The following is a 13,579-nucleotide window of genomic DNA, read 5'->3' on the forward strand; positions in this document are numbered from 1 at the left end:
GCGTTTAGCCACCACTACAGCCCTGATTGTGAGTTGATTTGAGTTAATGAGTTATTCATTTGAGTTAGTGTGGACCAGTGATGTCACTGGTCCACACTTTAACACTCAATAACTGTCAAATTAAATGACAGACTTCAAAACCGTTTACAGTTTTCTGATATACTACTGATGTTCTAATGATACAAAGCTGGTTGAAAATGGGCGGAGTGTTCCTTTAAGCAATAGATCACGACAGGCCGTGGTATAGGCTCAATAGACCACAGCTATGAGCCAATCAGATTGCTCGATTTGAGAGAGCCGTTTTAGAATATGAATGATAAAACGGCTCTCTCAAATCAAGCAATCTGATTGGCTCATAGCTGTGGTATAATGAGCATATACCACAGTCAATATAGCACAGTTAGAGCCACTCACTGTGTGAAGCAAAAGGCTCAGGAATGAGGTGAGCTGTTTGGGGCTCAGTCATTTTTTCTCACCTCATTTTTTAAATGCTGATTTAAGTAAATCATAATCATAATAGTAATAATAATAATAATTTTCATATTGCCATACTTGGTAACCGTTTTATAAAAGCAGTAGATCACTTCAGACTTTGATATATGCTCATTATACCACACCTAAGGGTGAAGCACGACCCTTAGGTGTGGTATAATGAGTCGTGATCTACTGCTTATATGTATCCCTTCTCTCTTACCTCTTGCCCTTTTCCCTGGATTTCAGCCTGGCGTTACTTAAACAGAAAAGAAAATGTGGTTCTTGGTTGTAACCGATCAGATTATTTTTTGTTTTTGTTTTTGCCCTCAGAGCGCACCTCTGCAAAAGCTTTTCACAGCAGCCATTTTGACATGAAAAGCAGGGGAAAACACGGGTGTAACTAATAACATTCATGAGAGCACTGGGACTGGAACACCTAATGGAATGGAACCGTCGATAATGGTATTGGTTACACACCTGTGTTTACCCTGCTTTGCACGTCAAAATGGCTGCTGTGAAAAGGGTCTATCTGTTTACAATGGGTGAACCAGTTGATTGAGCTTAATCAGCAACCTTAGAGGCAAATACCAATAATGTGTTCAAGGGTCAAAGCCATTGGTTAATTGATTCTCCAATCAATTAACCCCCCCCCCCCCCCCCCTTCCTTCCTCCTTTCTCTGTGTTCAGTCCACTTGCAGTGAGACCTGAGGAGCCACAACCCGCTATGGGCAAAGGTGCCTTCTGGAACAGCTTTGCAACCAACTGGGCCGCCAAGAAGCAGGCGGAGGCTGCGGCGGCCACGGGGCAGTGCGAGGAGGGCGTGGTGAACCAGGCCGGGGAGGAGGGGGAGAGGCAGGACGGGGAGAATCCAGAGGGAGCGGAGAGCGACGGAGGAGCAAGCAGCAACAACAGCTTCTCCAAATACATGACGCTGGGAGGAGGCAGTGAGGAGGCCTCCTTCAAGTGGAACTTTGTCACCAGCAAGATAGCAGACCTGAAGACTAAGACCATGCAGAAGACCAACTAGCTGACTCAATATGGGGAAAATAGTATGTAGCTGGTGGAGGTCGGAGGGGGTTAGATGAAGCAGTGTAGCGGAAGTTTAGGAGGAAGGTACTGCTCCCAGGAAGAGGGTTTTATTTCTGTAAACGTAACGTCCAATATAGCAGGGATACTCAACTTGCTTTGCCCAGGGGCCACTTTCGTGAAATGATAGAAGGCCAGGGGCCAGTTAATAAACAAACAATATACATTTTTCTGTAGCGGATTGTAGGTTTTTGGGGTGTCAGCCGGAGTTTAGTCTGACAATGTTGTGCACACCGGATAGTTAGTTAGGTGAAGTTAGTTAGGTTAAGTACAAGTGCCTGGGTAGCAAGCAGACGGCGGTATTTGACAATTTAGCAGCAAAATCATAGATTATTGAAAGATATTCCATATTCCAGACTGAAATGCTATAACAGAAGTGGAGTATTGGCCAGAATGACATGAACATTTGGACACTTATTCAGCCGGTATCTTGCATGTTGTGTTCAGGTGCACTGTAAACAAACAGACAAACAAACAAAAAAATAGAAATTCCATCGCGGGCCGCAAGTTGAGTATCACTGCAATATAGCCTACAAATGAAGAAATTGGAGATGTCCCTTTTTACTGTATGCTTTGCTGAACAACTGTTGCACGTTCATCCCCCATAAGAATTGCTTAATTTACTTTATTTTCAGCTCCACTACAAAGGATATTAACTCATTGTTGTTTCAGCTCCACTACAAGGCATATTAACTCATTGTTGTTCTACACTTTGAAGAAAGATGTGTCTGCAGTTGCAATGCAGGAGAAATGCAGGAAGGGGACTTCTAAAAGTCCTTTTACTGTAACTGGGAATTTGGCTGATTGATGAGTATATTTATACCTAGGAAAACCACTGGGTGTTGGTTGCATTGTTCCAGGATGCCCACAGAGTTCATGGCTGTATATTTCCCATCTAAAGAGGCAGTATACACTATATACAAGTGGCCTAGGTATCAGTCTGGGAGAGCATTGGTTCTCAAAGTGGGATACAGGGACCTAACCTTGCTTGCAAGATGGATAACCTCGCAAGATCAAAAGAGATTCTCTCAACGTAATAGTGAAACGTAATGTGGAGCTAAACCGTCCATCTGGCAGCCACAGGGACCCCCAGGGTCCATGAAGGGGTTCCAGGGAGTCCAAAGCAAAATGGGGAATAATTTATTTTCAATGTAATTCCTTCCATAAATCACACAATGACAGAATGTAGGACTATTTTGGTCATGGGTTTCATACACTTTCTGTAATAAAACTTCTAAAAGCAAAAAATCGTATTAGATGGGGGACCCAAAATCTTTTCAAATGGGGGTCCGTGGTCTAATGTGTGTCCGTTTAGGGCGGGATCCTCGATGTGAAAAAGTTTGAGAATCACTTAGGTAGAGTGTCCATATGTGTAGATGGACAACAGAACAGTTAATTTAACTCGAGTCAAAGCAGACTGGCATATAGGCCACATAGTAGAAGAGTCTTAATTCAACCCTGTACTTTGGGGTTGTGCAGTGTTTTCACCAGCCCCAGCGTGCTTCTTAAACCCTGTCAAAGGGCCTCCACACCTGTCAGCAAACTGGATCTAATCTGGAGTCCAACAAAAACTAGATTAAGAGATTAAAGACAGTGATAGCTGGATTAGTTGAGGATTATCTCACTTAACCTGCACTGCTCAGAGAGTGAGGGATTTCAGGGAAGACATTTGGCGATGCTACATAACTATTACACAATATAAACATTTACAAAATAGTTTTGCTTTCCTCACAAATCCAAAATAATAAAGAATATACGCATATGAAATGTGTAAAATGTGAATGTGTGTGGTTGCTGGTGGCACAGTATCAGGAATGTGATGACTTAACTGACCTGAATTTTCTGACTGTGTCTGAGACTGAAATGTGCAAACTGTGAGTTTTCAACATTCCCAATTTTGTGACTTTGGGGGAAAAAAAGACTTTCCTTTGTTATAATTTTTTCGGTTGTTTTTTTCTTATTGCTGAATGTTTCTTTCTCTTGTGTTGCCTCCTGCTATGCTGTAATAAAGACTGTTGCACTACAATCTCAGACACGGAATAGTAGCTCATTCAAACACAGACATATCAATGGAGTTTTGTTCATACAGTGAGGTTGAGACTGATATGAAAATATGAATGTTTTCATCCAAGACAGAATAATGCAAAACAGCTTGATATATATATATATATATATATATATATATATATATATATATATATATATATATATATATATATATATATATATATATATATACACACACATACATACACACGCACGCACGCACGCACATACATCTGTCTACTTATATAAAACAAGTAATAAATAAATAAGTAAATAAATAGGGCATAAGTAGGTCGTCTATGAATTCCAGTATATTACGTTGGCTCAGTGAAGCTTTTGTATCATAAACCACAATTGACAGATGAAGACCACCTACATCTACATAACTTTAATAGTAATTAATTAAACAAAATGATATATAGTTTTACTTTCATGCCAACAATCATTTTTGTAAGCAGAACTTTATTTTGGAATAACATTTGTCAAGAAAGTATGGGTCACATACATATAGTATGTACACATAGTACACAAAATCAAATAAAAATAAAAATCAAATAAATAAATAATCAAATCTAAATGTATCAATCAAAGAACGAATTGAATGATACCCATGCAACAACATGTACAGTTTGTATGACGTTTCTGAATCCTCAGGCCTGCAGGGGGCGCCGTCGACCTAGATGTCAGCACTCTTGATTGTAAAACTATATCCTTTATCTCCCTACCCTGTTTGAGCGCTCTCTCCACACTTATCACACACACTGTGTGTGTGATAAAAGGACACACACACACACACACACACACACACACACACACACACACACACACACACACACACACACACACACACACACACACACACAGAAGCTGGTCATATTTCCTATAAACTTCCTGCCAGATGTGATGTCATTTATAGCGCCTCACCCTTCCTCTCTGATCTACCTTTTCCTCTTCTCTTTTATTTCCTGTCTCTCTGTTCTTTGGCCATTCATCTCTTTTTAACCCTGATGATCTCTACACCCAATTTCCTCCCAGCCTGCTCATGTTTCCTCCCATACAAATACAATGCTGTTTCCTCTTCACTTTAGGGCCTTTGTTGTAATTAGAATCCACCGTATCACCTGATGTCAAATTAATTGAGTGGATGCCCTGATCCAGTCTGTCAGTCCTGGTTGTTCTGGCATCACTGATCCAGTCTGTCAGTCTTGGTCAGGGGCGGACTGGGATCATAATTCAGGCCGGGCATTAGATACCAAGCAGGCCAGGCCGATACGGGCCAACGCGCGTGCCAGCGTCTGAAGGGCGCTGTGAAAAATTTGGGCCGTTTGAAGCCCAATTTGGGCCGTTTGAAGCCAGATTTGGGCCGTTTGAAGCCCAATTTGGGCCGTTTGAAGCCCAATTTGGGCCGAGTCCAATTTTACATTGAGATGCACCCACTTTAACCCTGAATAAAGTAATAAAACCACTAGTAAACCAGTAGGCGGCGCCTGGCCTGCTGTTCAGTGAGTGGCCTGACTGGGGGCAAAAAATAAAATAAAATTGCAGGCCAGGCCAGGCCAGGCCAGGCCAGGCCACCGGGCATTTGCCCGACGTGCCCGATTATGCAGTCCGCGCCTGGTCTTGGTTGTTCTGGCATCACTGATCCAGTCTGTCAGTCCTGGACCTGGTTGTTCTGGCATCACTGATCCAGTCTGTCAGTCCTGGTTGTTCTGGCCGACAGACTCTTGCCACAGTTGTCAGTTGTCTCAGTTTGAATCAAAACAGACCATGACTCCCTCTCACTCACTCACCCCCCCCCCCCCCCCCTCTCTCTCTCTCTCTCTCTCTCTCTCTCTCTCTCTCTCTCCCTCCCTCCCTCTACAGAGATACATGCTCAGCTTTTTGGACAAAGTATTTACACTGTATTTAACTCTACTAATTTTGGGGGCATAATGATGAAAAATGGGGGTTTGTACTGTAAAACATATAATAATATAATCCCAAAGTGATGTGTGGCAGTTTGTGCAGGAGGAGGCTGTAGTGAAAGTGCATTGAGACACAAGTCTGTCACGTCTGTGAGACAGTTTACTTTGGTCTGCCAGTGACTCCAAGGTGAACATCTCTCAATACCGCCAGTGAGCCAGTAGCTCTGTCACACAAGTGGACTGGACACAACACAGAGGAGTCAAAACTACAACTAAAATCACTAGGCGAATATCTACAGTGCCAGCATGGAGATTGATCAAAATAGAAAAGAGAAAGAAATACTAATTAAAGACATAATAACTCTAACAACAAAATGAACGAAAGAAGGGAAGGAAGGAAGAAAGGAAAAAAGAAGCATAATTGGAAATGTATCAGCTGTTCTCTAGACAGTAGCAAGCCAAAACATCCTAGACAGATCAGGGTTTAGGTTGAGTAAAGGACACTGAAGCTAAACGAAACAAACAGCCTTGGTGCACAGACTGTTGACGTGTGTAAACGTAGTCTGCTTCATCTGTTTTATCAGTCTGAGCTGCCATTCAGACACAATACTTTCTTTTTCTACCGACGAACAGTGATGAGTAAACTCCTTTTTGCACTTTGGCCCCACAATGAATGTTCTTCTCTCTCCTGGATCATCTGTGAAGGGCGAGAAGATAACAACGTTAATTCTGTTTCTAACCAGGATGGTCTTTTGCGGTTAGATTACGTCTGTAATTATAATGATGTAGCTATGGCAACGTTTACGCAGCGATTACAGCAACCGCTTAATGATAAGAAGATGGCTCTGATTTGTGCATTCATATCATCGTCTAACTAAGCTCTCAGACTAACTTTAGACAGACTCAAATCAAAAGGGACCAGAAATAGTTGTAATACTATAGATAGACACTTTCACAATCCCCCGAGGGAAATCTGGCTCTCCACAACTCATTCCTTTGTCAATGGTCTGTGCGCTGAAAAAGAACCAGTGTGTGAGGTCAGTAGGATAGTTTGTCTATAGGACCCTTTTAGACACGTTGTTCAGTAAGTATGGTTACTTTGGGTCAAACTGCTGTGTGATTATGTAGTAAGTTAAGGCAACAGACATCCTGTCCCCTCTTGGCCTGCACAAGTCATACATTAACACAGCCCAAAGTTAGCTGACTCTGGTGGATTTGAGCAAGTTAGCCCTCGTTCACGCAGGACGCCGAACCAGGGATATATTAGTGAACGGGCCTACCGGGCCCAGGCCCAGGGGCCCAAGAGCTCAGGGGGCCCATAACCCAGAGCCTCTTCACAGGGCCACCGTGTCTCTTGCCCAGGCCTGGGATGAACTGATCCTTTACACCACTGATATGGTTTTCCAAATAGTTGTCCAAGTCTAGATGAGGATAAAAACCCACCTATCTTGTCTCCATACTTTGTATCTCTCTTCCACTCTTTTCCTCGTTATCTCTCTCATGATTAAAGTCCTACATTCCCACATCGCCCTGCTGTAAATGACCCATGTTTTATACATTTTGAAAGCTGTGGTACAAAAGAAAAGGTGAGAGGAGGAAGGGAGGAGAGGATGGTAGCAAACGCAAGTATGAACGGACGGGGGAGAGTTTCAAGCAGAAGTCTTGAAATTAAAAAGAGGAAGGGTGGATGAGAAGAAGTAGCAAAGAAAGGAGATCGTTTGGTAAATGAGTTGTGACACTTTGGGGCCTCTTCCCCTTCCTCTATCTACTTCTCATCACCCCCAGGATATTATGACACACACTGAAACTACGATATGGAGACTCTTGAGACTGAGTGTGCGTGTGTGTGTCCATGTGCTATCTGTGCACACAGGCAGGCTGTGCACAGATAGCACATGGACACACACACACACACACTCAGTCTCAAGAGTATCCATATCGTAGTTTCAGTTGGCTAGGTCTCACCCTGGCACACAACCAGGTAGTAAGACAAATCAACCCAGAAAATGTTTGACTGTGCCTTAATGGTCACCTTGTATACAGTAGTGACAAGGTATTACACAGGAAGTTGAATGGTTAAATAAGATGCTTTATGTAGGAGAGCAGGGCATGTGGTCACACTGTTCACTCATCAGTGTATTTCTCTAGTGCCTTACTACTGAGAAACAATATTTTTCAGGAACACTTTATAATAACTGTACACTACGAAACTACAGTAAATAGGCTACTTTGTTATTCAATATACTGATGCGGACATTCCTTTCTTTACTTTGAGTCTCTTTTAGTCCAGCACCAGTTTTTTCAACTGGTGGCGGGATGTGTGGGGATGTTACAGTAGGACTAACCCTATATTTTTGACAAAATGTTCCAGAAGTTTATGGACAATTAGAGGGTTATTGTGCTTTTGGCTTTAATTGAGTGTGCCTGTGCTGTAAATCCTGTGTTAGATACAGATGAGTTTATTCCTTGTTATTGTGCTGTTGGCTTTGAGTGTTCAGGTGGCTGTGCTGTAAATCCTGTTGAGATGCAGGTGAGTGTATTATTCTGGCCTTAATTGTGTGTACAGTATGTGCACTGTGAGGGGGGCCCTTTATGCATCCAGGCCCAGGGGCCCGTCATGTCATAATCCGTCTATGCGCCGTAAGCAGAACTGAAGCTTGAAGCAGCACAAGCTGAACGTACGCCTTACCGTTCACACAAGACGCCTTCTCTTTTCCTCTCAGCACCTACTCTCGCACCTTGAACCCGCCCACAACTCCCATTGACTTTATGCCTCACGGCTTCACGGCTCCAGCGTCACTCTTGGAAATTCGGCGTCAGGCCTGAGTGATCGCTTCGGCGTGGCGTGAGCGTGGCTTCGGCACGGCGTCAGTGTGGCACGCGTGCGGGTGGTGTGAACGGATCCGCCTGTTAACAAGGACGCTGAAATGAAACTTGTGGGTTCAGCGTAGGTACAGCTTCAGTTGAGCGTTGCTTCGGCGTCCTGTGTGAACAGGGGCTTATTCTTCAAGATGACAACCACATCTCAAGATCAGAGCCAGATTAACACCCCCAGGGGCCCCGGGGCACTGAAGCTCCGAGGGGCCCCCCTACCCATCGTCCGGATGTTTGTTCGCCATATTTAGAGGAATATCTCATTTTAAATTAACATTAGTATTATACTGTTTGTTATTATTCCGTTTCTGAGATTCAGTTTCTCACTCACTCATAGGCGATTCTCGGCTTTGCAAAGAGGTAGCACCAGCAGGATGAAGATCTTAGTCTGACTGGGGGGCTGTGCCCCCCTGGACAAAGAAATTTTGTACATTTTAAAGTAAAATGCATGAATCTGATGCACTCTGAGAGCAAAAGGAAGAGGCTAATCTTCACATTAATATCCTCTTCACTGTGCTGTGGCTTTACAATGATGAAAAAATAATTGACATTACATTTCCAATACAAAACAGCAGAGGGTGCCGCAGCACCACAAGCACCCCCACTTCCCGCGCCCCTGGTCACCACTTGCCCACAGGCATCCAATGAGACTAAATCATCAGACTTAATCTTCTTGGAAACACATTTTATTTTGTCCTGATTGGTCTTAGATTTGTGTCATAGTTCTGTGGAGCCCAACATAAGCCCGAAAAAAAAAAAAAAAAGCCCCCATGTTACCTCCAGCTTGGTCGGACGTCCATACAGGCACAATATTTGGGTGGGAAGCCGGATTAAGGGTATGTGTCCTGTCGCACACCTCTGGTCGGTCAGGGCCTACAAAGACATACAGGTGAACACATGATGACATCAGAAGTTATCTGGAGAAAAGACCTACAGGTGAACACATGATGATTATATGATGAACGGGCCATAAAAGAAAAGCAAAGGTGATGTTTGACTTCCACACACACACACACACACACACACACACACACACACACACACACACACACACACACACACACACACACACAGACACACACTCTTTCATGAAAGCCCCTTGCAGACAGACATGTCTGGTAGCACTCAGGTATGACAGAGCTGAGGTGGGCGTCTCAACAGGCGGTGACTCACACACTCCAGCAGCGGTCCCATCTGGAAACAGACCTGCGAGAGCAAAGCCCTGCACAAAACACACACGCGCGCACGCAGACACACACACACTGAGACGCATCCACACACACACGCGCACACACACACACACACACACACACACACACACACACACAAACACACACACACACACACAAACACGCACACACAGTTGTCACTCTTCTGTACTACTCGCCTACCGCCGCCACACGTGCCCCTGAGGATGTGGAAACTAGTCTGAAGAAAGCACACACACACACACACACCACACACACACACACACACACACCCCACACACACACACACACACACACACACACACAACATGACACAACACACACACACACACACACACACACACACGCACGCACAGTTGTCACTCTTCTGTACTACTCGCCTACCGCCGCCACACGTGCCCCTGAGGATGTGGAAACTAGTCTGAAGAAAGCACACACACACACACACACACACACACACACACACACACACACACACACACACACACACACACACACACACACACACACACACACACACACACACAACATGACACAACACACACACACACACACACACACACACAACATGACACAACACACACACACACACACACACACACACACACACACACACACACACACAACATGACACAACACACACACACACACAGACACACACAACATGACACAACACACACACACACACACACACACACACACACACAACATGACACAACACACACACACACACAGACACGTGCATGCAACCCAACCCAGTCGCCAGAATAAAACATTGGCATTTGCCATGCGTGAAAAGCAGGATGTAGAATATCAACGCAACTTTTAACCCATTGATACCTGATGCAGCATTTGTGTGTGTATCCCTTTAAGACCGCAAACCGCGTTAACGCGGTTCGCGGTCTTAAAGGGATACACACACAAATGAGGGATATACACGCAAATGCTGCATCAGGAATCAATGGGTTAAACAAAGCGTCGGCAAAATACGTTTCTAAAATGTGGCATTGTTGTACGTCTACATATTTCAATATAAATTTGAAACAAAACAGTTCATTTGAAAACAATTGCTGCCTTTCCCAACGTTAAATGCAAATAACTTTGGTTAGGTTTAAGCAACAAAGCGACTTGGTTTGGTTTAGGCAACTAAAGTAACATGCAGGTTAGGGTTATGGTTTGGGTTTGGGATTATAACCGAAAGTAACAAGCGCGATCCTTTAAGCCCACGGTGCGGTCGTGTGGCCATTCAGCGTTATGGCACCACGTCCCCACCACCACCCACATGCCCCTAGCCACTCCCCATGGCCACTCCCTCTACCCACCCCTCAAATCCCCACTCTCTACCACCTTCCTATCCCGAGCTACGGCCTCATTAAACATCCATGAGCGAGTGATTCACTGAGTGTCCTGACTCTGACCCCGGTGGAGTCGGCTGGCCCAGCGCCGTGGGAAAAACACGACGTGCCTCGCTCGGTAGTCGAACTGGCGCTCTCTTGCTTGTAAGACGGGGGACGCTACAGCTCCACCAAATCCCCCTTCATCCTTAGATGACCTCCTTCAACATGAGACAGTCTTTAGACTCTATGACGTGTCAAATTATATTCACGTATAGAAACGTGATACACAACATATTTTGGTTCAAAAATGTTCATAATCATCTAATACACACACACACACAAGCGCGCACGCGCACACACACACACACACACACACACACACACACACACACACACACACACACACACACACACACACACCAGTCTTGTGATGAACAGATGTGAGTCTCAGATGTTATTGACCTCTTCACAGGGGTTTCCCCTCTGCGTCCCGCCAGAGAGACAAGCCTCCTTCTGTCCCGGGGGAGTTTCCGAATTTGCCCTGTCTCGCTTATCGCCGTAATGCATTATGGGTACTTATCTACTTTGGCTAATGTAGCGGCTAACGCTACTTACTTTACATTGCAGTAAAACGGCACTGAATGATCAAATTGATTTAACTTTTAACCATTTCGAGTAACACTGTTTCCATACGGACCCCCAGCGTTGGTTAGTTGTTCATAGCGTGACCCTATTTAAAACGTTATAACGTACTCCGGTTTCTGGGCTGAATCCAATGGTCTGCATACAGAGAAGGCTTAAGGCTTTATTTAACGGTATAGATAACGTTAAATGGTCCGCCATGTTATGGACGTTAGATGTATGGTATCTATATAGTTACGTGTGTCTACTAACATTATTAAAATATCATAAAGTAATGCTATTTTCTGATAATTTACTAACTATTATATATATACACAGACAAACCTACAAAAAGCAAGACATTTCTAATTCTTCATTTAGCCCATTGGGTTGTAGGGTTTTTAAATAGTAAATGTATTTGCATTCACATTGATATTGTATATTGTAATGGTGTGATGTGTGACATAGTGCTGATACAATGTGAATGCAAATACATTTACTATTTAAAAACCCTACAACCCAATGGGCTAAATGAAGAATTGCTTTTTGTAGGTTTGTCTGTGTGCACTAGTCTGACCCTAATAGTCCCCAAGCTATAGTACAGATGTATATCTGTTGATGTACTGACTTACCTTTGGGCTCTTTGTCCAAGGCTGTTTGTATATATGTATATTGTAATGGTGTGATGTGTGACATAGTGCTGCTACCCCTAATTGATTACCTGCCCTGTGTGAGAGGTTCCAGGTTTGCCCAATCAAGCTTGATTGAGAAGACTACATTATAAGAACCACGCCACCAGGACCTCTCAGTATATGCACTGACGATAGTCCCTTGAGGACTGAAACATTTGCTGCTTGTTTGTTTGTGAATATCCATAAGTAAAATGTGTTTTCTGTGTGCGAGTCCTTTTCCGCTTTTCAACATTAATGTAGTCATAAGTTACTGCATGTCAAAATGCTACATGTACGTTTCAGAGGTATAGGCATTTCTTGCACTGATATGATGTCATGTTTAGACAATGGAAAGAAAGAAGAATTGCAGAAAACTTTGCACCAGACAACACTATGATAGTGTTATCAGTGGAAAGCAGGACATCCCCAAAATAAATATGAATCCCAAACAATCTCCACTGTTTGCAGTTTGTCTGCAGAGATAACAGGGAGGCCACTTCATCTTCCAAGTACGTCTGACTCTGCTGGGTTGCAACGTCCTGTTATACATGTATTTTGAGGATGTCTGTGCCACATATATATATATATATATATATATATATATCCTTGTTCATCTTCACGTGTTTCTCCAAGGTGAAATGTTTCATTCCAAAAAGGGTGGTTGTGGGTGGTGGTGGTGGTGGTGGTGGAAGAGTTATTGAGAGTTGATTTTAGTTAAGTTGTGGACCAATGATGTCATGCACACACAAATGACATCACCGGTCCACAACGTAACAGTTAAATGTTAACTTAACAGCAGTTCTTCTTAAAGCAGGACTAAACCCCCCAGATTTCTGGCAAAACGGTATTCTACTTGATTTGAAAACTCTGCAGGCAAGATGGCCAATATAGTCCCTTGTACCCTGGCAGAATAACTATCATAACTTGGCCAAATGTAACATACAAAATAAAATGTCTTCATTTGATGTAGAATGCAGAGGACATGTAACTGGTTCGTTAAACTCGCATTCCAGGAATATTGTATTTACCCCAATGCTCCACGTTAATGTAGTTGGCTCGTGCCTCAGAGAGCCTCGTTGTCCTGGAACCCACTCGCTTAGCGCCAGAACACAATCGATTTTGGGGCGAAACACGCCAGGATTGGCCAACGCCAACGCCAGTGCCCAGAACTGTCAAATCAAATCATCGACAGAGACACTATGGCCCGCCTCCCAGTATTTTCAGTGTATCAGATAGAGAACATTATAAACATAGCCACGTTATAAACAACAAACTAACGCTGGTGGTCCGTATAGAAACAGTGTTACTCGAAATGGTTAAAAGTTATATCAATTTGGTCATTCAGTGGTGTTTTACTG

At 43.6% G+C, this 13,579-nt stretch overlaps 1 protein-coding gene across 1 annotated transcript in view; it reads left to right on the top strand.

The window, feature by feature from the left end:
• Window positions 1-1,501, top strand: part of LOC310798634 (uncharacterized protein C1orf232-like) — a gene marked incomplete at both ends in the record, with an annotated part of 5,712 nt that extends 4,211 nt beyond the window's left edge. The window contains one exon of the mRNA XM_083661176.1: window positions 1,162-1,501. Within this exon, the coding sequence (XP_083517302.1) occupies window positions 1,162-1,501 (340 nt within the window). The remainder of the gene's footprint in view (window positions 1-1,161) is intronic.
• Between the last annotated feature and the right edge of the window lie 12,078 nt (window positions 1,502-13,579).

Source organism: Poromitra crassiceps (assembly GCF_964638095.1).
Source record: "Poromitra crassiceps genome assembly, chromosome: 26".
In the NCBI taxonomy this organism is placed as follows: Eukaryota; Metazoa; Chordata; class Actinopteri; order Beryciformes; family Melamphaidae; genus Poromitra; species Poromitra crassiceps.